Genomic DNA, 26806 nt, shown 5'->3' with positions numbered 1-26806 from the left:
TTATTTATCAAAGATCAGGCTTTATAATAATAATAAGACAAAAATTATTGTGGCGTAATAAATACTGTGAATATTATTAGGAAGAGCTCATAGAGTACTTTTTTCTTTTGATTGTTGATTTTTGAATGTATTGTTTTAAGTAAAATACAGAGAAAATATTTTCATTGTAAAACTTTGAGTAAAAATGTTTTTTTTATTATATGAATGGGTGATAAAAATTGTATGAAAGAACATTGAAATATATCTAAAGGTTCTGTATAGTTGAATTAAGTAAGTTTTTTTAGTAATTGAATAGTCAAAGATAATTAGATAACTATCGGATTGAGGTTAACCATTTTAACTTTTAACTATCGTGAACCTTTTAATCTATAAGGGCTAAAAAGCGTTTGAAAAGGTGAAAATCTTAAATTTCGGTATACAAAACGAATGAACACCACCCTAGTTATATGATATCAAATGAATGTGGGTATGATCGATGAGCTTTTCGATAACAGATTGTATTACATACCGCTGTGTTTTAGTGAGATCCAGACAACTTAATCTACTAGCTTTATTTTTTGTCTTGCTGGTAAGATCTTACATAAGACAGAAAGTGTCACTTGTTCAGGCCGGAAATTAAATACTGTGTAAACTGTTCCTTTTATAGCCCCAATCCAATGCTACTTTCGGATGATTTACTGTATAAACAAACTTTGTGACTTTGTTGATGACAAGGGATGTCATTGTTACTAGTGGTTACGTTAGATGGTGCGAAGTTAAAGAAATACAATTTTTTCCCATTACTCGACTTCACCAATGGCTATGGACACTTACTCACGTTACGTAAAGTCCGTGCCCGGCAAACCGACGGGGTTTTTCAGTTTGCGCCGTTGACGCGACCATTCGTCTTTGTACAACTAGTAGTATCCGTAGTAAGCGAACGAAAAGCTGCCGGGAAGGCCGAGAGCTGCAGGGGATGAGAATGAGGCAATCTTAATGGAAAACGCCCTTAATTGGATTTAACGCTTTCGGGGAGGAGAGCATACGACACAACAGATTTATGACGGTGTCGTCGAGTGGCGACGGCGGTAAAGAAACTGGATACGAGATTATGATAATGATAATAATGTTATATGGTTGTTTGTGGAATACTTAAAACAAATCACAAGACCTCCATGTACCCGATCGTAAATACTAATTATAATTACACCGATGCGTTTATATGATACGCATAAAAATAAATGCGCAGTCGGCGTTATCAGTAAAAATGAAGTACCAAAGAAATATTACAGTACAGCCAACCATTAAGAGCTCTAAATTACTATATTTTCATAAAAATGCACATTTTTTTTAATTTAGTTTCTCGTACCGTTAACAATTTCACAACTAATAGTAAATCATAATAAAATAATTACAGGTTTTAAAATGATGATTTTTTATTTTATTTTATGTTAATCATACGTTAAAATAGTATAATAAAATAATGTATTATAATAAAATGATCAGTTAATAAGGTCATCACTTATTAATATATTAATTATTAAATTTAATTACATTCGTATTATGAAAGTGTAATTAAAAACTGTGTCAATCTAATTTATATACCAAAATATCAGTTCATTGAACGGTCATAAACAAACAGTCACGTTTTTCACTATTTTATTACAACAGTTGAGCTGATATATCCTTATTCTTAAGCCGACTCATGTATATTGACATTAATTCATAAGGATTAAAGTCTCTAAACTTAATATATTCACTATTCTTATTAAAATTAAACAGCTGGCCTCGAATTAACGTTTATACAAACAGATTTAAACCACACAATTAAATGGGCGTGTGATATATATATGTTTAATTGGATAAGTGTGTGGTTGTCTGTAAGCCAAAGATAATTTTTAAAACGTCTGCCAACTGATTATTTCGCTAAATTATTTTATTCAATTAAAAATTTGACATAATGACATTATTTTAATGATTTGATATGTATGAATGTGTTTTGTTGAATTATAAAATATAATAACGCTTCTTAATATTTTATAGTTATCCATGCTGATGTATTTTTTTATGAATTGTTTTGACTTGGAGTAGGAAAACATAATTTTTCTTAATGATATTGTAGCTTTTTACTCATATTGCGTGGAAATTGAGATTATCTTCAGTGTTAAATACGAGTTGTAAAAAAAATGTCACTGTCAAAAAGTCTATACTCAACTATTTATTGTCAAATTTACCAGTAATTTCCTCCAGTATCTATAACACTTCATAATATATTATAACAATCATTTTCTGTTTCTGCTTCCTGGTATTTTATCCTCCACTCACCATAGACGGTAGTTAATCATTCACACGCTGATAGCTACAAATAATGGAGAATGGACTACTGGGTCTGTTGTTTTTGTTGTTAATGACATGAACCGAACGAAACAGAGACATTAAACCTCGTGTTAGCCAAAACTCTCATACTGAACCAGGTTTTGTACTTAAGCTGAAAAATTGCCATCCACTACGTTTTTAGTATCAACAATAACTTATTTGCACCCAAATCTACTCAACGGTTTTACTTATTTTCTCCTGTGTGCAAACTTAAAGTTTTACATTGAACTGGTCCAAGTAGTTAAACATTAAAAAGTTCAATTTTTTCAGTATTTATTTTTTGATTTTATTTGACAGTCAAATCGGTTGAATATTGTTTATTGTTTTGAAGGGAATAAAGAAAATGATAGCATGTTGTTTTTATAGTACTGACGCTGCTCGCGGATTATTCTCGGATGATTAATAGCTCCTTTTCTTTCTGTTTTTTTAAGCGCCCACCCTATAATTCATCTTGCCAGCTTAGTTGACTCGACGTCTAGATTTCCATCTCACTCTCAATCCATGGAAAGGTTATTGAACTATGCACTGAACAATGTATTCAATTTTTTCGTGTTTCGACCAGATCATCGGATTGTGTTACTACAGGCAACAAATTTTATTCGCCCATCGTTATTCTTTGCAACTCAGCGTCGCGTGACATATTCCCTCAGGAAGTATTTTGACAGTCCATTGTGTATTCACAGATACTTCCCAATAACCATTTTCATCGAGCTCGACAGCGTTAAAACGTTTTATTTCATTTTATATAGCACTCCGTCAGTTTTATGACTGTGTTGTCATATGCACAGCCCTATCCATTGTTGACGTAAATTCCAGTGATGTTCATGGTTTGCATAATATTTTAACGCAGTAAATATTATTCACTGGTTTGTTTTCTGAATAAAAAATAGCACACCACATAAAGTGCGTGGAAACCTTTTCTTTCAATGTTAAAAATTGTTGATTAAAGGCCGCGACTGCTTTATTTGCAATTAAACGTGGAAATGTGTAGTTTTATAAACTTGTTATACTCGTTAAAATCACTAGGAAAAAAAAAGAATTCACAAATCTTGAGGTGTTTAAAAAAAGAAAAAGAAAAATGGGCTCAAATAACAAATACACATATCTTTATATTATTTTTAAAGTATTGAAAAATCATTGTGTTATCGTTCCCAAAGATTTATAATGCTGAATGTGACTGAGTTTATTTCCGTGATGAAACGTTTTTAATAGAATTTTAATGGCTTTCGTGCTTCCGAATAAACTTTGTTAAATTATTGCCATTTTCAATTAGACGCACGATAGCCCTTCTGATCTATGATCGAGTTTGTAAACATTGCAAAACCGTAATTCTGCAAAATATTTTTCAATTAACTAAAATAAACTTAGAGTAAATAACGTAATCAATTTTATTAATACTATGTTTTATTTTATTTTAGAGATTTAGCCAGTAATAATATCACCGAAATAAATGAAAAAGTGTTTGGGCAGTTGACTCTTTTAGAAGACTTGTGAGTATTATTTATTAATGTTAATTTTGGTATTAACTAATTGGTACAAATAGTTTTAAATGTTATTTTAGTGAACATGAGGTCATTAAATTAAATTGAAATATTGATAAAAAACTATAAAAATTATTTTTAATAGGTATCACTGCATTGCGTCAAACATGTTACACTAGTATTTAGATTGTTTATTTGAAACACTGATGTTTCCGTATACGTTATAAGTTATTCGCGTTATGTATCGAATAAAGTAGTTATTTTCTAATAATTCGTTTTTATAGGTACAAATAATGTCAATTGAATTTTATCTTTTAGCTAATGTTGTGATTTTGTACATTAATAATGTCAAAAAGGAAAATGAGTATATATTTGCGTACCTAAAAATTTTTTGTTATCATTTGGGTGCTTGTGGTACTACAGTTAGTAGATATATCTACTATCTGTGGTAAGGTACAATTTATCTGATCTCAAGTTTTCGATATTCAAATGGGAGATAAGAAATCTTTTCATACCATGCGCCTAACATAGTTATCTCTGTAACATTATGCGTACAAAAGAAAACTACATACTGCTTACTACAATCTACACAGTCGATATTTTACCCAAAAACTGTGTTCTAGTCAGCAAATGAACCGTCCTGGTTTCTGATATAAGTCATTTACCAGAGAATCTTGTGTGGTTGAGAAAAAAGAGCATTCAATTTAGCACAATTAAACTTCTCTAGCCAGTCGTTTCCAATACAAATGGTATGTGATAATGTAGAAAAATTGCCGATCACTTAAGTTGCGATTCCAATAGACCATTTTTTCTGGTCACGTTGTCGTCGTAAAATTTGTCACACCGTCATTCTATCTTCTCACGACCGTTTTTCCTTTTGAGAGAATTTCTAAATTTGAAAACTCATGTTAATATTACAGTTTGTAGTTTATCAAGAGAACATTTGGTATACGTGTCGAATAGTATTTGCAGCTGCGCTGGACCGACCAAACGTTGAAGAATCTAGAGTACTTAAATGAATTTTGTTCCATATTTTATGTACGAGTGTAATAATATAACAGTGGTTTTCTAGTTAATATAATTTAACAAGATGACGCAAAACGATTTATATTTAAAATGGTATTGAAATGACAAAATGTGTACAATGGACATTGTACACTGTATATGAACAATGTTAATATTGAACATAAACATGAAGATTTATCTTTACCCTTATCAATCTTTTTTTTTTTGAGTGATAGGTTAATTTAATAGAACATAAGTCGTATTCTATAAAATTTATTTTGTATTAACTAATTTAATTTTTGGATTTAGCATACATTATGTAAATAAAAAAATATAGAAAATTTGAACACTTAGATGCATTTTATTTAGGATTGTGTCGACAATTATAATTTAAATTTACCTATCTCTTTATGTATCAAACTATTGATATTAGTTCCCCTTAAAGTTTTTTTAACAATAAAGATATAAATAAAAAGTTGTAAATTCTTTTGAAGTATCAATATTTACAAACTTATAAATATATTATTTCAAACATACTCGTAAAGTAAATAAAATAAAAAATGTATGCATAAATAGAATAGTCTATCTTATTCTTCAAAATATCAAAAGAAAGTGTTATTTATGTTAAAATATACTTGCGAATAATAATACAAAAACGAATAGATAAAATTACTTATAAATACAACGGATATTTGACTGTGAGCTAAAAAATTATTGGTTATACCATTTGTCATCATAATTTACTATAATAGAACTACTGTGTATACAATAAAATGTATTCTTTACTTATTTAACATGATTCTACATAATAGTATCAAATTTAAAGAACAACACGTTATTTGTGAATAGGAAGAGATCAGCATCACTGGATATTATATATATTTTGTAAGATAATACCATCATTTGTATTTTTTCATTAATGAGTATTCATTTTCATGCGATACTCTTTATGAAATTGTCGTTCAAAAAACATCTCATGTAATTTGGCAAATGGAGTTTATACTTAACCTTTAAGTGAATTTTCAAATACACGTATTTGTTTCATTACAATCATTTTAATTATAACGATATGACTACTAACTATTAAATCACTCAACTTAAAATAATATTTAAAATAATCAATAATCTTAAAAAAAATATATATAATAATAGATTCAAGGTTTAACTTTGTGGACTACTGTACTTCAGTACATTATGATTACATAAAAATAGCCACTGCACTACAACTATCCAAGGTTACATTTATTTATTTTGATATTTTTTTAATGTTTGTAATTATTTTAAATTGTTGTTTTATCAATTCGTAAATCTTTAAATTGATCAGTTTCGTTATGAACATTTCTTCAACTTCTTATTTTTAATACAAATAATCATAATAAAAGTAATCTTTTATTAAAAGTAAATTAATTCTATTTTGCAAGTAACACAAAATATTTTAATGAGTTTTTTTATACGCCATTAATTTTGAGTGCTGCAAAACAACGAACAAAAGTTTTTACAAAAAGTAAAATGCAAACAATAGATAGTCATAAGACCCGAATAATAATACAATTAATACAAAACTTTCAAAAACTAAGTGAAAAATGTATTTAAATAAGATTGTTTTATTAAAATTTTTAACAAAACTTGTTGGGTTGAGAATGGTAATCCCTCAGACCAACATTTAGTGATCTTAAACGACCAGCTCGATTGTTTGTCCAAATAGTTTATTATNTTTTATACGCCATTAATTTTGAGTGCTGCAAAACAACGAACAAAAGTTTTTACAAAAAGTAAAATGCAAACAATAGATAGTCAAAAGACCCGAATAATAATACAATTAATACAAAACTTTCAAAAACTAAGTGAAAAATGTATTTAAATAATATTGTTTTATTAAAATTTTTAACAAAACTTGTTGGGTTGAGAATGGTAATCCCTCAGTCCCTTCTATGACGGATATTTCTTAACATTTCCATTTTATTTATTTATTATGTCATACTTTTTTTCCTTTAATTACCAGTTAAACAGTACCATTCTATATATCTTCATAACCTTTCGATTGGTTAAAATTTGGGCTATATTTTTTTTAATCGTTGGTCAGAGTGTTTTATAAGAAATTTATGTAATTTCGCCAATTGCATTAGTTTGTTTTCATCTGACAAAATACACGCTGCCACACTTACGTTAAATCAGTCTCATGATTAAGAACCATACATCCACTTCAATTAACCACTTATTATTAACTATTGTAATCAGTTCATCATCATTATTGAGATATAATTTATTTTGAAATTATATTTATTTTATTGAAAAACTACTATTGTTTAATATTTTTACCCCTTATGTTGAAAATTTATTATCGCAGATTAATATACTTTTCATTTCTCATTAAGTACGTGTACCTAATTTTTATTCCCTACTTTTTCTCTTTTTTGTAATATATAAACAATAGAATTAATTTAGTTAGTTGGAAATACTATATTTCATAATAAAAGAGTTAAACGTTATAAGACTTTCTGTGCAAATTTTCAAATGACTCTATGTTTTATAAGATTCTAATAACACAATTTATATGCAACAACGTACAAAACTAGATGAAGTTCGGGAGAAATATAGAAAATATTAGATGGTGTTATCATAAGGTGGTTAAAGTGTCTTTTTAATAAAATCCTATTAGAAAGAAAAATTCCAAAATAGAAGAATAGTATTGTGGTGTCGATGTATAAAGGCAAAGGAGAGATACAAGAGTGTGGAAACCAGTTTGGTTTTTTATCTGAAAAGTCAATAATGGAGCCAGTTTTTTGTCGTAAGATAAATAAAAGAAAATTATAGGGAAAAGAAGAAAAAACTGTGTATGTTATTTATGNTAACACAATTTATATGCAACAACGTACAAAACTAGATGAAGTTCGGGAGAAATATAGAAAATATTAGATGGTGTTATCATAAGGTGGTTAAAGTGTCTTTTTAATAAAATCCTATTAGAAAGAAAAATTCCAAAATAGAAGAATAGTATTGTGGTGTCGATGTATAAAGGCAAAGGAGAGATACAAGAGTGTGGAAACCAGTTTGGTTTTTTATCTGAAAAGTCAATAATGGAGCCAGTTTTTGTCGTAAGACAAATAAAAGAAAATTATAGGGAAAAGAAGAAAAAACTGTGTATGTTATTTATGGATTTAGAGAAAGCGTATGATAGAGTATTGAGAGAGTTTTTAAAGTGGTTATTAATGAGAAAAAGAGGTACATTAATATAATAGACGATATGTGTATAATGGCACTTGTACTAGGGTAAAATGTGTGGTCGGTGTAACAGGGTTAGTATAGGAGTGCACCAAGGTTCTGCTTTAAGCCCTTAGTTATTTTCTGTAATGATCGATGAAATTACTAGAAAAGTACAAAAAAAGTACTGTAGTGCATGTTGTCTGCTGACGATATAGTGTTAATAGGAAAAAATAGAGAGGAAATTAATCAAAAGATGGAGATGTGGAGATCGGCTCACAAAAGAAAGGGATTAAAAATCGACGTAAGACAAAGTATATAGAGTATGAGCTTGACAAAAGAAAACACGAGGTATATGAAATGATGAGATCAATAAAAATAGCGAGGACGTTATAGAAGAGGTAGATAGTTTTAAGTTTTAAGGGTCAGTTGTGCAAAAGATCGGTGGTATTGACGAAAATGTAAGACACAGTATTAAGTGCGGTTAGGTGAAGTGGAGAAAAGCATCTGGCGTGTTATACGGTAAGAAAATTTCAATGAGGCTAAATGGTAAGTTCTATTAGACTGTGATGAGACCAGCTATGATTTATGATTCAGAGTGTTGAGCGTTGGACAATAGAATAGAGTTGATAATGAGTATGGCAGAGTTGAGAATTCTTAGATCGATAAGTGGAGGACTAGAGAAGATAAGATAAGGAACAAAGATTTTAGAGCGATTAAAGAATTAGCGTTAACGTGAATAAGATGAGAGAAAATAGACTCATATGATTGGTCATGTTATGAGAAGACAAGAATCGGAAGCTGTAAGAACAGTAAAGAGAATAACAGGTAGATAAAACCAAAAAGAGATGGAGGGATGTTATTGAATGCGATATGAGGACTGCTGATGTGCGCTTTGATAATGTAGAAGTTTAAGATAAGGGTGGCCGATTCCAAGTAGATGGAATAAAGGAGAGGAAAAAAAAGAAGAAATAATAACATTCAGGACCTTTTGCATACATCTTATTAACAAATTTATTTTTCGGGGCTTCGTATTAAGACAGAATTCTCTAATGTTCATTGTTGCGTTGATCATGAACACAAATGGACGATTTACAATAGAATGGACACAAGTCGTTTTTTAGGTTTGTTTTTATAACCATTCGATTGAACGTAAAATTTCCTATAAAATTATATAAACAAACCTTAAAAGTGACTTATGCATCGTCCAAATATTATAATTATAAATAAAGTAATATGAAATTGTTGTAACTTATATAAGATATTGTTTCATATTATATTATTATTATATTAGTTCATGAAATTTAAAACATTTAATTTAGTTTAAATACAGAAACATTTTTGATTTATGTAATTCAAAGTAGATAAGTATAATTTATTAATTATTATAATTTTAAATTTAATAAAATTTAAATTAACTGTACTCAAGTCCCTGTGGGGTTAATTTCAAATAATCAAAACCAAGGGAAATTTTTTATTATGAATGTTATGTTCTTTGAAATTTATAAAAAAAACGCTAGATTTAGTGTAACATGTCATCAAGTAGAACTTATTACCTTTATATTCGTTATATAAATAAATTTTATTTAAAAAAATGAATTATACTATTTCATGACATTATGAAATGCCTTATTTTTGATAGTATTCTTTGTTTAATGTGTTTCAGAGTAATAGCTGACAATCCCATTAAGACGATACATCCTAAAGCTTTTCTAAATAATGTTCGCTTAAAAAGGCTGTAAGTATTAATTATTATTTTTTAATAAAGTAAATAATAATTCTATAGAATTAAAATTTTGATAAAAATCTGAATTTTTTATTTTATTGAATAACTTTAATGCAGAATATAATTTAAAGTATATTATATATATAGAATAATATCTGATGAAATTCCTCTTCAATAAAAAATTATAAAAATCAAATTTCGATTAAAAATCGATACAATATTCAACTTAAAGATAGTTGCCTAGAAAGATTATCTTGCACAGGTCCTTTACTCATCGTTGGATTTCAGTGAATTTCAAAAACATAAAATATGTTTAGGTGTGTTCGGTTTCGACGTTAGTCAGTTAAACTTATGGAGAAGCGCCAAACCTTTAACCTAGCATTACAAATTGTCTCTTAAAATCAATAATTTTTAGAAAGCACTATACAGTCCATTTAACTTCACTAAATCGTTCATTGATTTTACTTTTTTTGTCAATTCACTTTTTTTATTGAAATGAACTCATCCGTGCCCTTCATTCATTCATTCGATTAAAAAACATTTCTTTGCGAGATTCCATGGGCAATTACTATTCAACCCTTGGATTCACTCCAAAACTTTTTACTATTATTTTCACCTTCATCAGTATTCAGAACAAAATTTAACGGGCTTAACTATTTCTCTATAAAGTATAATACATAGACAATGTTGTGTTGAGTTGACAACACTCAACCTTAATTCATCAACCAAAATATTATTATTTTCTTTCATATTATATAGATATTTTAGCAATAGTAAAAGAAATAATATAAGGATAGTTCTTTTCATTTATTTATTTGTTTTATAGGTCGTTACAAAAATGTCAACTTGTCCGGGCGCCATGTGACACATTCCAACATTTCAAGCAGCTGACGTCACTGTAAGTATAATAAATATTTTGTATGTACCATTTTACATCACATCTTGGAGTTTCTTATCCAAAGTACCACATTATAATACATTCTTCTTATCTTTATCACATTAATTTTTTGAAAACACTTGTCAGTCTTCACTTGAATAATTTTCAATATAAAGAAACTCCTTCTTTGAAATATCTTTATATACAAATAACCAAATTTTATGGCACACAAAGAAACTTTATGTTTAATCAGTCAAAAAAAAAAAAATTCTCAGGGACAAAATAATTATTTGAAAATATTTGTTATTAATATTTGAATACTTTTAATACTTTAGGCAATTAGATCAAAATCAATTCACAGAAATTGATGGTCGATGTTTTGATCAGTTATCCCAGTTGAAGAATCTCTGGTTGGAAAACAATAAACTCACCAAAGTTCCTAAACAAACATTAAGCCTAGTCCCTACATTAGAAGCAATGTAAGTTTTATTTATGAAATTTTAATTACCATAACTGTAAACTTACAAAAAGTTGTAATGTTAACTATTATATTTGGTTTTATCTTTGTATTTATTCAACTTTATGCACGATCATAACAAAAATAGTAATATACATGGATTGAAATTATTATAACACAACAAAAGTTTTTTAAATAAAAACTTATCTAACCATTAATTAAAATTATATTTAGTATTTTTATATAAAAACCACATTAAATATTACTTATAAAAGGAGTTTTAGCTATGCAATAATGATACATATATGTGTTGGTATCTATAATTAATGAAATGCCTGTAACAGTACATTAGTGTACTTCAATAACTTATCAACTATGCGAAGGGATGAAAGGTTATTGTGTAATTTAGGAAAAAATCAAGTTTGATAAACTAATAATTTTTAGAGTGGCATAAAATTACGGATGTTTTAAAGTTTTCATAAATTCTAGGATTTTAGTTTTAAATTTTAATTAAACCCACTTTTAATGAATTAAAAATCCGAGCCTCAATTTCCTTAAAAATTATAATATAGAACGCAAAGTATTTATATTATTGAAATTATAATGTATATGACTTGCACTACTTAATAGCTATAAAGGAAAAAATACATAAAAAAACTCTTTTATTGTCCAAAAAATAAAAATAAATTTAAAAAGATGCAAATGAAAGAACCATTATGAGACAAGAGATATTAAAACATATTTTCTTGGTCAACCCGACTATTTAAATAATTTTTAATCGATTGTTCTTTTTTCTATTCATTTAATTTTGGCTTCATAATGATGGACTTACAAGATGTGCAATTTTTTTTTCTATCTATACAATTTTACCGTTCTCACCAAGCTAATCTTGATGATTTATACGTCAGAAGATTTTTAAAATAGTTAAGATTATCACATTTGAAAATTAAAAAAATCATCTTAATATTTAAAATTTAGACTTATATTTTAAAATTCAGCGCCAGTTGGACCTAGACCTATACCAAATTAAAGATCTGAATACGTAATTAACCATAAAAAAATGTCTCAAAGACCTTTTTTCTAAAAGAAATTTACCACCAAAGAAAATTAAAAAAAAAAAAATCCTAAGTTTTTAATTATTGAAATTGTTTCAGAACATCTGCGTTTTCCATAGTTAATTTAATCACAGAATTTTTACTTACGTGTCCCATCTTTAACGGTTTACCAATGAAACGTCATTATCCTCTAGTTTATAACGACCTGTTTCCTTACTTATTGAACACGCTGTATATATATATATATTTAATTAGAGATTGAAATGGATGCGTTTTTAATGATAGTGATGTTAATCATTGTCAAATATCATCTATACATGTCCTAATTATGCTGCGATCTCAGTATGCTGTTTTTTAAATATAAATAGCAATAGATTTTTTGGAAAATTAATGCCTTTTAGGCCAACTACCCGATTTTTATAATGAATTTAATATGTTAAGGTAGTGTGAAAGTTATCTTCTATTTAAATCTTATTGTCGGTTAAATTAGTGATTTTTGTTTCCTAAATGTGAAGGTAAAACTTTATCATTAAAACAATTCTTTGGGGAATGTGATTATCAGATATTTTTAATGGAATTCTCGGAACAATCCCGTTGAACTTCAATTTAGTACTTTTTGATCAGAAATGAATAAATTAAGTTTTTTTAACTTAACGCTTACTATGATCGCTAAAAATGCTGATAAGAGTGAATGATATAGAACTGCGGGTAAAAGTTTCGACATGATGTTTTTATTTATATATTTTTTTTATCTAAACGGGATTTACGCTTAAAACCACAAAAACTTCTTTTTTCTCAGGCCGGAATTAGTTTCGGAGCCACTCTGAATGTTTAAAAACTGTCACAGCTGCCAAATGTTCATTGAAAAAAACCTTACGATTTTATCAATAGAATTTCCGGAATACTATTTTACTATTACCTCTGTTTACTAGTTATTTCTGTCAATCTAGCCGTTTATTAATTGTACACATTTTCTAAGTGTACTTTTCGATTGATATAAGTTAGGCTATTTTATAAATGTCTTGAACTGAATACGCACTTGTGTATTAATTAAACACGTTTAAAATTTTTGAATTGCATCATGTAATGAACTTTGAAGTGATACGCAATGATTATTTTTGTGGTTTTAAAATTCTAATTTAGTTACTAAAAATAAGCAATTTTCATTACACTCTCATTGTGTGCAAAACCTATATGTATTTAATTTCAAAAAATGTATATAGACCATTATTATATTGACACGGAAAATTCTTAATGTTTATTAAGTGGGGTAATATAGAGTTATGCAAAAGTGGAAAAAAAAAATTTAACACGGGTTAAAAACGGTCTTGGCCTGGTTAAAACTATATTTAAATAAAAACAAATAATGAGCTTTTACCGCTGAAAAGCAGGTTAGAGACTCTAACAAAAGTAAATTTAAAAAAAAAATGTATAACTTTATATTATTTGGATAATATAAAAAATACCTATTGATATGAGAAATAGTAAGACGGCGGATAGTCTAAGCACACGTAAGACGTTAGAAAACCAAAGAGAGCGTCGGTGGTCAACCGCGTTCCAGTAGATAGACTTTGCACCCTTGTTAGATAACGAGGATACTCTAATCAGGTTGACCTTGCGATACAATAAGGTGGCTGATGAAAGAGACGAGGTATTATATGCATTAAACATATCGCAAAATATACGGTATAGTGTCAATATTTATATTTGATGATGAAATTAAATAATTTTGTATTCGCTCTGAGTGTCATAACTTTCACATAACTTTTGCAAGATTCACACAATACAAAAAAATATATGATCAAGATTTTATTGTTAGTACACATGTTGCCAGTTTTGAGACTCGATAAAAATCCCTTTAGAGGCTGAATGTCTGCACTGCGTGACGAGAAAACTTTATTACTTAGGATTTTTTTGTTATCGTTGTTTTAATATTTAATACTTTTACTGTTACTTTTTTTTTAAGTTGCTTATGCCTTTTTTGATTACTTCAAAAGAAGGGAAAATGTATCTAAATAATACGACTATAGCTTTAAGAAACAAACTCCAGACGGAATTAGTCTCAAAAAAAAAAAAAGGTTCAATGATCATCATGTAATTAGCTTCTTCTTGTGTATTGCTAATTTTTTTATTTTTTAATCATCTTAAATAAATTACATCAAGTATCTTTAATATAATGGCTATTAATTTTTTTAGATGTTATCTTATATTGCTGAAAACATATTGTATTTATTGAAGGCGTTGTAAAATTTCGCCGACATTTTCGGTAGTATTCATGTTTTACTATAAAATCTTTAAAATGAAATAATTTTTTTTAATATTTAGGAGAATATGATTTCATTTAACATTTTTCTTGAAATATTATAATATTATGTATTTAATATAATAGTTGATCTCCAACCAACGTTGACGACAATGCATTTTTAAATAAATTAGGGTGCTTTGTAAATTATTTTTTTTAGTTACGTTTATAGCAGGGTAAATTCGCTTGAACGCTATTTTTTGTTTTTGTAAACTTAGTTCATGGAAGTCATTAAAAATTAAAAAGCTTTGTTGAAAAGAACACAACTGGAGAGAATTTCTGTGTTGGGTCAATCTTTTGTATTTTTTGGCACATAGTAATTATTATCATTACTTTGGAGACCATTACACTTTTCATGTGACCCACAAAATGTACAACCATAACGTTGACTATGACAGCGCGTCTTTAGTTTATGGTTGTGGTGCAACACTCGAGTGTTCTGTCCTAGCTGTAGAAATTTCGTGTTTTTTGGCTATTTTCTGGGGGACATCCAATATGATAGACCAAATGATACGTGTCGTTGACGTCTTAAGAGTTTACCTTCTTCCTCCCGTCTTGTTTTTAATGGTTTTAATGCTTAATCGTGTTTGAACAATTTGCAAAGAACAAACTTGTTCAAAATAAACTTTCACAAATATTTCATCAACAATCTTAAATTACTAACTCGTGTCCTAATTTTTATCAATAATTATAATTATTCAAAAAGAACACAATATTTTTTAGTTTTTCCACAAAATTCACTTTATATTGGTGTATTATTAACTCGCAAAGAATTTGAAAAAAAAAATGAACTTTAAAAAGTCATTTACATTGCAAGTAAGAAGCCGTATTCTACCGAAATCATTAAATATGTTTTTATTATTTTTAGATTTATATTTCTGATTTTTAAAAATAAACGAAGTTTTATATATTTATATATTTCGTGATAATACACTCAATTATAAAATGTGAACAATATAAAATACTATAAAATAACAAAACAGCTTTGTAATTTTTTAGAAATAAATAAATAAATTGTTATATTTATTTTTTTTTGTAGTAGACTATGATTTTTATTTGTTTCAGAAACTTGGGAAGTAATTCCATTGTAGATATATCAAATGACTCGTTTTCTTCGTTACCAAACTTGATTATCCTGTAAGTACAGATAATATGTCTATAATAACAGTAATAAAATATGATGATTATAATTTTTATACTACTTTAGGCTACTTAAACGAAATCAAATAGGATCAATTGACGAGTCTGCATTTGAGAGCTTGACGTCGTTAAGAATACTGTAAGTATACACTTTTTAATGTTGCTTATTTTAGAGTCTTACTAAATAAAAGTATTTTATGGATAAATAAATGGAACTATTATCATCAATTCCATCTGCGAGTCATGTTTGTTTTATGTTATCTTAAGTATTTCTATTTTCGTCTTCAATACACATTCACGTATGTGTGTATATATATATATATATATATGCGTACTGTGTAATATGTAATTACAATACCTACAATCTAGTACAATTAACCAAAGTACAAGTTGTATGTGAATTTCTGGAGAAATTCAACTTAAACCGTATAAGTATTTTACTTAAGTTACTTTATATGTTTTCCGGAAATACAGTTTCATTTCATAATAAAAAATTGTAAGGATTTTTAAGCTTAAGAAGTTGAATGTTGTTTTAAATTGCCATAAGCTTTGGCTCATTGCGTCATCCACAATTGTACATTTTTCAAGAAAAGGCTTTTCCGAAATGCAATAGATGATTAAATAATAATAATTTAGTTTAACCTTACATTTAGAATTGGATCATTTTTTATTATAAAAATACCTTTTACATTTTGATATCTATTCAAATTAAACATATTTGGTATGAAATCATTATTTAGTGATTCAAAATATAATAGAAAAAAACATGAAGGAAATAATACGAAATGTTTGTCCAAAGGTTTGTTATTATTGTGATGTTAATCTGTAAAAATAAAAGGCTTTTGTGGGTGTATAAATGTAGTAGAGTACGAGTGAATTAATAAATATAATTAATTATTTCATGGTGTCGTGGTACGAAGGTCTAAAAATGATAAGATATTAAAATAATTCACGACATGAGATTATTCGATTGGTATGTTCAATTGTATTAATATGGTTTCATGTGTTTTAAGTAACCCCGAGTAGCATGTGCATTAACACAGATTTTCTCCAGGAACTTCTTCCGCGAGTGGTGCTGCAAAAGCATAATCGTCTCGCTTCTAGGACTTTTAAAATATGTATATATCGAGTATTCTTACAATACAATAAAATTATATACTTATATATTTATATTAATCATTTCGAGTACTTATGAAACTTTATTATTTAAAACAATTAATACTTTTCTTGTAATTAAAATCAATAACAAGGGATTAATAAAATTGACTCACTTCTTTGTAGTTTTTATTTCAGATAAATAATCTTTATTCTTAAGATAAATTACAGTTAGGAAGAAATAATTTGAACATCGATATAAGTATCACAAATGTCACGTTGCGTCTGGCAGTCGAGATTGTTTTTTATTCAATTTCCACCGTGCAATGCTAAATAGTTAACTGACTAGCTAACTCAATTACTATGTTCCATACTGTTTTGCGCTATTCTACTCTACTCAGTAACTACTTCACTACTGTGCTGATACACTAAAAAAAGCTGCTACCTTAGCCTTTTTATTTAATATAGAGATGATAGTTACCATCTCTTATTTCATAGAAATCTCGAAGGCCGAACTGCCCTTTGAGACTATTTTATTACTATAATTTTATTACACGGTAATTATGACTTAAATAATTATTACATGAAAATATATATATTTAAATGACAAAGCATTTTTATGATATCAGTTGGTACATAATACAATTTTTGTGACATTGTAGTCTTCTTATAATTTATATACTAATATTTTAGAATATTTAAAAGTAATGTCAGTACGTATTACAACAATAAATACATGTTGGATGTGTAATAGTGAATAAAAGTTTTGTAGAACTTTTCTAAATAAACTTCCATGACATAATGAATAATCATTTAAATTTATAGTTATGCAAGTTATTTCCTTAGAAAGTTATAATTTATAATATATTAAAAATATTTTCAACATATATTTAAGTATGCTCTCTATTATTTTGTTTAAAATTCTCGAAAACAGCACTAATATTACTTCTTGAAAACTCATAATAATATTTGGAATAGAAAGAAAAATATGTTGAATTACAGAAAATTTACTTCTAAGAAGTTAATAGTTTTACATATGTGTGTCCTATACTCGTTTAATAAACCTTCAGTCTAATGATAAATGAAGGTTTGACACATTTATATCTGTGCCACACATCAGGGTTAAAGACCTTTAGCGTTCTTCAGTAAAATTAATGAATTGAGATTACATTTGTAACTATCAAGTTGCTCAAAAATTTATTGTGTAGCTATAATTTGTCTATTTTTAAACTATATATTTTTACCAAAGGTTAACTTATAATAAAAAAATGTATATATATTTACAAATATATAATATACTTAATATATCNTGTCTATTTTTAAACTATATATTTTTACCAAAGGTTAACTTATAATAAAAAAATGTATATATATTTACAAATATATAATATACTTAATATATCCTGTAATTATACACAGACTTTATAAGCACACTACAAACATTTTTCGTTCAATAATAACTTTTCATACAAATATATAGATTAAAATTTTATTTATTTATTTTTAGATTATTGTAAAATTAAAGTTTATTGTAAGTAAAAATTTCAACCCACCAGTTTATTCTTAAGGGTAGATTTTAATGGTAACTCTTAAAATTTAAATGGGACCCAACTATTTTTTTTTATAATTTAAATGGAGAATGATCTAAATAAAATTTAAAATAGCCGATAACCAGTATTGTGTTATTACTTTTTAAATTATTAATTTTTAGTTGTAAGTGAACGGCATGCGCTACTTAGAGGAAATCTTATCTGTGCGTTACGGCAAAATAAAGTGTTGCTAAACACTACCTTGCACCTTATGTTTTCTTAATTTTTAAATTCTAATATCTCAAGAAGTTATCCCTAAAATACCTACAGAAATAAATTGGCGGGGTAGTATGCTCAATAAGACAATTATATAATTTTATTATATATATACACACAGAATGATCAGTATATATATATAGTAAAATATAGGTTTTATTGAAAACTATACACGTAGTATATCATTTACTTTATTAGTTTAATTTTTTTTAAATATAATATCTTAAAACACGCTTGATTGGCCATTTATATAATTAAAAAGTATTTTTAAAGACTTTTATTTATTTAAATTTAATGTATATTTAAAGAATATTATATTTCTCGAAACATTCTAACTCTATTTGTCTTTGTGTTTTCTACATCTTTTATATGTGTGTTTTCAATAGGGTTATACGACCCTACTGTACTCGAACATATTTAATATTTCAATTCGTATAACTAAATTATACTTCTTAAATTATTTCAATGTGTATAAAATATTAAAGATATTTAGATGAAAAAGTTATAACTCTATTTAAGTAAAAATAAAATGGGTTATTTAAAATACTTATGTGTTTTTAATTAATTACTAATCTCAATTATATAATTTGATGTTAGTAAAAACATATCATATGTTTTTTGTTAATTTTTTGGTTTAACGCTTTTAGCAGTATAATATGTACTTTTTTTTTCACCTTAGCGTGTTTAGAAGTATTTTTATACCCAATTTATTATATTTGTTTTTTCAGCGAACTTGACGATAATCAGTTGGATACTGTCCCGACAGCACTCATCAAGTTGACATCTCTACAGGAACTGTAAGTCTATAATATAATCATAATACTACTTATTTCTGTAGTATAATTATTATTTGTAAGTGGTATAGTATAGTAAATACACTAATTGCTGATAGACTTAAAACTTGATCCTATCAGTATCAAATTCTGTTAAATTCCTAGTGCAGAATGGAACAAGAAACCATCGAAACTTCTCTCTAGTATACACTAATTCAATTGAAATTAACTAGTGTCATTTACTGAAAGATTACTGAACATATTTTTTTTTTCTATAACCCATTAACATAATTTTTCTGTGTCGTAATTCGTTCGTCTGGCTGTCTCTTTTCATTATGATTCCCACGCATTTACTAGATATACATGAAATTTACTATTAAGAAGACAGACAATGATTAACGAAGCTCAAAATTAAAAAATATACAAAGCGATGGTATAACTATATTTTTCAGTTACTTTTACAATAAATTATTGTATTATTTCTTGTAAGTGCATTTTATGTGACACCGTCTGGACGTTTTTAATTTTGTTAGAACGTGTCATTGCAGAATTCGCATATTAAATTAAAGTAAATAGTGCAGCGAATTTATTTGTCAAAAATGAAAAATCTGAAACTTGTATTAATCAAAGCGCAAAAATTTACCCCAAGACAATTTTTTATAGGAAATCTTTCTTTATTTCATGAATTCTTTTAAAACCTTTTGCGAGCATTTGAAAAATAGCATTCATGATATAATCAACATCATCGTTGTTTATTTACAACTACATAATTTTTAAGTTCATCGTGATTCGTAACATACTTAACATTAATCAACTTTCAGTTATTCCCGGTTAAAAATACAATTATTAACGTAAAGAATTTAATTAAAGAATGATACCACTAGGATTATTATTATATGTATTATAATCGTATTTAAAAACAACAAAAAAAAGTACTTTGGTGTTATAATTTTACTCACTTTACACTGTACTTTCGTTTAAAAATTACACTATATTTCTTAAAAAATATTTAATTTGATTTTAGGTGACATAAAATGACATCAGATATTTTAAAATAATTATCATATCATAATACACACAAATTTATGATTTAAATTATTAATCTAAAACGAAATAATTTTACTGTTATGGAATTGTATAATATTAACATTAAGTCGATTATTAATTAAAATAAATGTTTAACTAATTATGTATTTTGATCATAACAAATAAACTGTATAGTTTATTTAAGACACATCAGTTACCATTCTATCGATTTATGTATTTTCAAAATGAATAACTTTAAGGCATTTTTGGTAATAAATCAACTATCCATTAATATATCATTTTTATGATTGTCTCGATACAATTTAAGAACTGTTGTGTAATTCAAGTTCAATCGTACAAAATTTAATATAATAGTGTATAAAAAATTACTTTCTAACAATTTATCCTATATTATATTTTTCATTTTATTGATTTATAAATTAATCATGAGATTAACTGAAGAACCTCTTGGATTTACTATAAGTATATATATACAGAGTGATTATTTTAACGCTAGCCACTTAACTTCTATTACAGTAATACATTTTTAAATCTTTTTTTTTTTAGCATTATGTTTCTTACATATGTATCTCATTTTATTAGTTATAAAATATTTTTTAGGTCTACCGTGTATCTTATATCTTATTGGGGTGTAAGCTTTATTTTTTTTTAATGGCAACATATTAACTAACTTATATAATAAAAAATGTCTGATCGTTAATAATTTTTGACTGTTTATTTCGAAAACTATAACCATTTTAAAATTTTGACTGAAAATGAAGCGCGATGCTACTATTTTTAAATTAAGTTATTTTTCGGCATTCCTTCTCCCTTCGAGGTATAAAAATGTGAATATCTTCTAAAGCATTGGTCCAAAAGTTATTATCCCACTAGTCGTTTTTTAATTAGATCATTTGTAAGGTAGATTCATATGGTCGTTGTTGTTTAAAAAAATTAATTTGAGTCATCCTTATAAGAAACCTTTTATCTTATAAGGATGTCCATTCCTTTAATGGACCTAAAAATTATTTTACAGCAGATAAATGGATATATATATATAGAACTAATGCAAAAAATAAATGTTCAATCATAATTTAATGAAACAATATCATTATTTTCAACTATACTACTATATATTTAAATATTATTCGCAGTTTTTATTTAGTAATCAAAATAACAAAACAATAATTAGTCAAATGTAATATTTTATTAAAAATTTACTTAAGTCTAATTTAATTCTCTTTAACTTATTCTCATTATTTAAAATTTTGTTTAAATATAATAACTATAACGAGTTTAATTTATATTCTGAGAATTTATGAGCTAAACTATATTATTAATTTAATGTCGGCCTAATTATTAATGTACATTTATAATTTTTAATGGAATACACATACTAAATGTTGCTTTATACGTATTATAGACCTTGACAATTTCAAAAACATGTAGGGGTTTAACACAATAATGATAGGTGACACGCAAAGTAAACTTCTCTCTGTGACTAAATAACTGTAAATATATAAAATTTTAAATATTTAAAGAAACTTGTTATGTACAAAAATATATTCAAACATTGTTATTGGTTTAAAGTATTTTTATTAGTGCTTCTACTTATTTAACGGGTGTCTAATAAGTAAGAACTAATAATTTTCTATAATTTTCTTTAAGTAGATATATAGCCATATAATATTAATGATAAATGTTGATTTTTTTTTTTTAATATTTGAATATTGAGATACATTATCTTCCTTTTTTTTTTATAAAATGTGACACCTTTATAAAACTTTATTACAGATTGTTTTACAAACCAAGCACGTTTTGATTACGTTGCTATTAAATTCGTGCGTATTTTACGACATTTGGTATACAAAGATGGAAAAAAATGTTAGGCTTGAATGAAACGCAAATTGAATTGTTGTACTAAAAAAGTCACAAAGAAATTTGTTTAATATAAATAAGTTTTGATATAATTCAGCTTAATACAGTGTTTTGTAAGATAGAAGAAACGTATAAATGAATATGGGAAGAAAAAAAGTTTAATTTCAATAGTTACATGTGACATTAATATAAGTACATTTTAATAAACCTAAATGCTTTAAAGACTAATAGGTATCATTTTTTTTGTTGACTTGATCAATTCAAAAAGACATTAAACTAGAAAGTATAATTTTCAATTTTTGATAATGATCCAAAAAAACCTGACTTTTTATAAACCTAAATTTTATTATAGCTAATACGATTTACTTTAACCCTTCATTAGGTAGGTGAAAAAATGTTATGTTAATAGATACCATGGGTCTGATAGACCCATATAATTAAATCGATTTTACTCTTGTATGGTAAAACTTTATTTCTTCAAATGTGAATAACAACTACATAGACATACTTAGAAATATATTTTAACAATTACGAAACAAAAAAAGAAAAGATTTAGGTCTGATAGACCCGACCTACCTAATGAAGGGTTAATATAAATAAAGACAACTTAATTTATTCGATTTATTGGCCAATGAAGCAGAGAATCATAAATTTTGGTACAAATGGTTGATTTTGTAAATGTTTGCATAATAACGGAATACTGGCAATATTATGAAGTATTTAAAATTAAAGATTATTTAATGTAATGTATGATTAAAAAGAAGAATAACGTTCTGGTGACTTGCTTTTTATGATTTGTCAACCTCTAAAATTAATATATCAATGTAATTTTTAGTAAATATAATAGTNATTTCATTAATAATTAATGAAATTACTTTAAAAATATTTTTCAAATATTTTTTCAAATATCCAATGAAATATTATACAAAAGTTATTTTAACACTGTCAGATATCAATAAATACTAAAAAAAAAATATTTAAACTACACTACTCTGTGTCTTAATTATTAAGACTATACATTTTAAATAGACACAGAGTAGTGTAGTTTAAATATTTTTTTTTTAGTATTTATTGATATCTGACAGTGTTAAAATAACTTTTGTATAACATTTCATTGGATATTTGAAAAAATATTTGAAAAATATTTTTAAAGTAATTTCATTAATTATTAATGAAATTACTTTAAAATTTTAAAAATGGAATGAATTAAATATTTTTTTCTTTATTTTTATAGAATATAATATTATTTGTTATATTTTTTATAGTTCTTTATCTGGAAACAATATCAAATACATACCTGATGGTATACTTCAAAGGTCTCAAGGGCTAACATTATTAGAACTCAAGGGCAATCCGTTAATTGGCGTACACCCTTATGCTTTCGCATCACTGCCAAAATTAAGAAAACTGTAAGAATTTTGTTAACTAATAATAGGTCTTATGAAAATTATTTCGTTTTTTTAACAGAGTTTTGTCTGAAGCCCGTGAACTAACAGAATTTCCAAATTTAAATGGGACGTCAGCTTTAGAATTTTTAAGGATCGACAGAGCTAGCATTTATTCGATACCTGATTCTTTATGCATAACTTCCCCAGAAATCAAGAGCCTGTAAGTTTGTATAGTATCATATAAAAGAGACATACGATAATATAATATCTAACTTCTTTAAATTAGTGATATTAAATGGAATAAGTTATCCAGAATCCCAAACTTAAATAAATGCAAAAATCTAAGACTTTTGTAAGTATTCTATTCTGTTTATTATACTTAAGTTGATAAATACTGCAGATATATTAAAAAAAAACATCTAAAGTAGTAAAAATGTTTAATTGTTTTAATAGAAAAAACATTATTACGAATATAACCAATATCAATTTTATCTTTTTTCATTTTATAATGTGCAAAAATCTTCTATTTTTAGATTTTATATAAAATAAAACTATTTCTTTTCTTCAGAGATTTGGCAAATAACCACATTAGCTCACTCGAAGGATCACTGTTTCGAAATCTATCGCGTCTTCATGATTTATTGCTCAGTTATAATTATATTACATCTGTTCCACGGGACGCATTCTATGGTTTACTGCAGCTAAAAGTTTTGTAAGTTGTTTATAGAAGCCGATAGATTACTCCACGTGTTATCTATCAATCTGTTTAACATAGTTGGATGTAATAATAGATAGCGTTAAAGTATCATTATTAAAAAACATGTATTTTTTTTAGGGATTTAGAGTCAAATAAAATTAGTCACATTGACGACGAGGCTTTTCTAGCATTCTCTCAACTAGAAGACTTGTAAGTGGATAGTAAATTATTTAAAATTAAAAAGTTGTATTCAAAAAAAAAAAAAAAAAAACAGTCCATTTATAATTTTTATTTAATTGAAACAGGAATGTTGGTAAAAATATATTTGAGCAATTACCGACCAAAGGTTTAGAAAGATTATTGCATCTAAAAACATTCAACAATCCAAATTTGAGACAATTTCCTTCGCCTGAATATTTTCCAAGGATTCAAACTCTAGTTTTATCTTATGCTTACCATTGTTGTTCATTTTTACCTTTACAAACTTCAGATGATGAAAAAGTGACCACTCACAACAGTCTACACGAATCAGTCATTTTTCCTGCAAATGAAAACGAATTTGACATGACTCTATGGAACTCAAGTATGACTGATATATGGCCCCAACTACGTAAGTATTATACTGTGTCTTTAATAGGTCATGTTAACATCATATGACATCTTTAAACATGTCACACATAATATAATGTGTGAATATAATCCAGTATATAATGTACACATTGTATACTGGATGATTCAGTATGCTTTGACCTTTCCTAAATTTTTGATGTAGTTAATATTTTGCAAAATATTTTTTTTTATAATAGTTATAATTTTGGGCTATAATAATGTTGTAAATACTTATCTTAATATTAATGAAAAAAATATTTTTTTTTATAATAGAAAAAATATTTAAAAACATTTTATAAATGTATAGTATAGATATTTATAAAACTCACGTTGTATTAATAGAGTGATATGATAAGTCTTTAAAGAAGTTTCGTTTTGAAGAGTATGACTATTTCACTTTATTTGACAAATTATACGTATTTTCATTACAAAATATCATTCTTAAATAAAACATTTGACATTATTGTTCTAATAATTATTATTATGATTCGTGTGATGAATAAATTATAAATAACACTTGATTGCATAGATTATATTACTATTCGTTTTAACATCAATTGTAGGCAATCGTTGAAGCAGTAATAATTTTCATTAATAAAATTCAATACCTTAAACCAATATTTAGCATGAAAAATTTGCATTCTCTTTTATTCTTTCTTCTCGACAAAGACCGACGTTTGATATCGTAAATTAACACACAAAAATTCAAATTTTTACAAATAGTAAAGGTATTTAAAAATGTTGTAGCAATTTTGATATCAAATTATTTCTCATAATTTATTCTATAAAATGACTTTTTTAGCTTCTATGCAAAGCTGAGAAGGTATTAATGTTACTATGTGTTTTTTTTTGTGTCTGTTACCACTTTTTCTCAGCACTCACCGAACCGATTTCTTTCAACGATACGTCAAAAATCGTATCTAGGCGAAGACATTACTCTCAAAAATGTAAAAAAATTCCCTCGTTATCCGAAAATTAGGGAAATCTCTAAAAAAATTACAAAATTAAAAATCATTAATTTTTGAAATTTTTCTTACTTAAAACTACCATAACTTTATGAAAAACGACCAAATTAATATAAATATTTTTTTATAGATGTATGATGTCTTCACCTATCATTTAGTATATTTTTTTTATAAATCTGTCCCTTTACCAGCCCACAAAGGGGATTCAACATATTTTTTTCAACTTAACTTTCGAAAGGGTTCCGGAAACCCTGACACTTTTGTATATATCTTAAATTTAAGAATATGTAATATATTTTATTGTGGAAAAAAATATTACGGACTTTATTTTGTTTTTATGATGAAAATGGACATTTAAGTTAATAGAATAAACCAAGCACAGTCGCGGCATAGTGGGGACGTGGCATATATAGGTTGATTATAAAGATATCTAACAGTAATTAAAATCATTATCATAAAAAACGTTTCGATGCAAATCTGTAGATAGTTTTTAATTTAAAAAATTTGTGGATTAAAAATAATTATTTTACAAAAGTCATATTTTCTTATTAAGTTTGATGTTAGAGTTTTCACCATGAAAACAAACTAAAGTCTGAAATTTTTCTCTTTCATATTATAGTATATTACATAGGCTTTAATTTAATACATTTATAAAAGTGTCAGTATTTCAGGAACACATTCAAAAATCAAGTTAAAAATGTTCTTGTTTCTATATGTATTTTTAAGTTTTGTACCCTTCTGTATTAAGGTAAATGGTCCAATAAAAAAAAAACCCAGCACAGGGGGGTCGCGGCACAGTGGTGACGTGGCATAGTTGGATCAAGTATAATGATATCTGACAGTGATTAAAATCACTATCAAAAAAAAACGCTTCGATGCAAATCTTTAGATAGTGTTTAATTTTAAAAAATTGGTGGATTATTCCAAAAGCTTCATAAACTGCTAGTTCCTTATTAATATCCTGATTAAGA

General features: G+C 26.5%; 2 protein-coding genes across 3 annotated transcripts in view; one reads left to right on the top strand and one right to left on the bottom strand.

Moving 5' to 3' along the window:
- The window catches only part of LOC126907618 (protein O-mannosyl-transferase TMTC1-like), a 323473-nt gene that overhangs the window by 64976 nt on the left and 231691 nt on the right, over window positions 1-26806 (bottom strand). The gene's annotated exons all lie outside the window — the stretch shown is intronic.
- The window catches only part of LOC126907608 (leucine-rich repeat-containing G-protein coupled receptor 5), an 84185-nt gene that overhangs the window by 47260 nt on the left and 10119 nt on the right, over window positions 1-26806 (top strand). The window contains exons 3-15 of the mRNA XM_050689004.1: window positions 3774-3845; window positions 9709-9780; window positions 10595-10666; window positions 10981-11124; window positions 15525-15596; window positions 15667-15738; window positions 19228-19296; window positions 23442-23585; window positions 23644-23784; window positions 23851-23916; window positions 24133-24276; window positions 24400-24471; window positions 24567-24871. Of these exons, the coding sequence (XP_050544961.1) occupies window positions 3774-3845; window positions 9709-9780; window positions 10595-10666; window positions 10981-11124; window positions 15525-15596; window positions 15667-15738; window positions 19228-19296; window positions 23442-23585; window positions 23644-23784; window positions 23851-23916; window positions 24133-24276; window positions 24400-24471; window positions 24567-24871 (1445 nt within the window). The remainder of the gene's footprint in view (window positions 1-3773; window positions 3846-9708; window positions 9781-10594; window positions 10667-10980; window positions 11125-15524; window positions 15597-15666; window positions 15739-19227; window positions 19297-23441; window positions 23586-23643; window positions 23785-23850; window positions 23917-24132; window positions 24277-24399; window positions 24472-24566; window positions 24872-26806) is intronic.

The sequence above is a fragment of the Daktulosphaira vitifoliae genome, unplaced genomic scaffold, assembly GCF_025091365.1.
Source record: "Daktulosphaira vitifoliae isolate Bord-2020 unplaced genomic scaffold, ASM2509136v1 Scaffold_5, whole genome shotgun sequence".
NCBI lineage: Eukaryota > Metazoa > Arthropoda > Insecta > Hemiptera > Phylloxeridae > Daktulosphaira > Daktulosphaira vitifoliae.
This window is presented reverse-complemented; position numbering and strand designations above follow the sequence as displayed.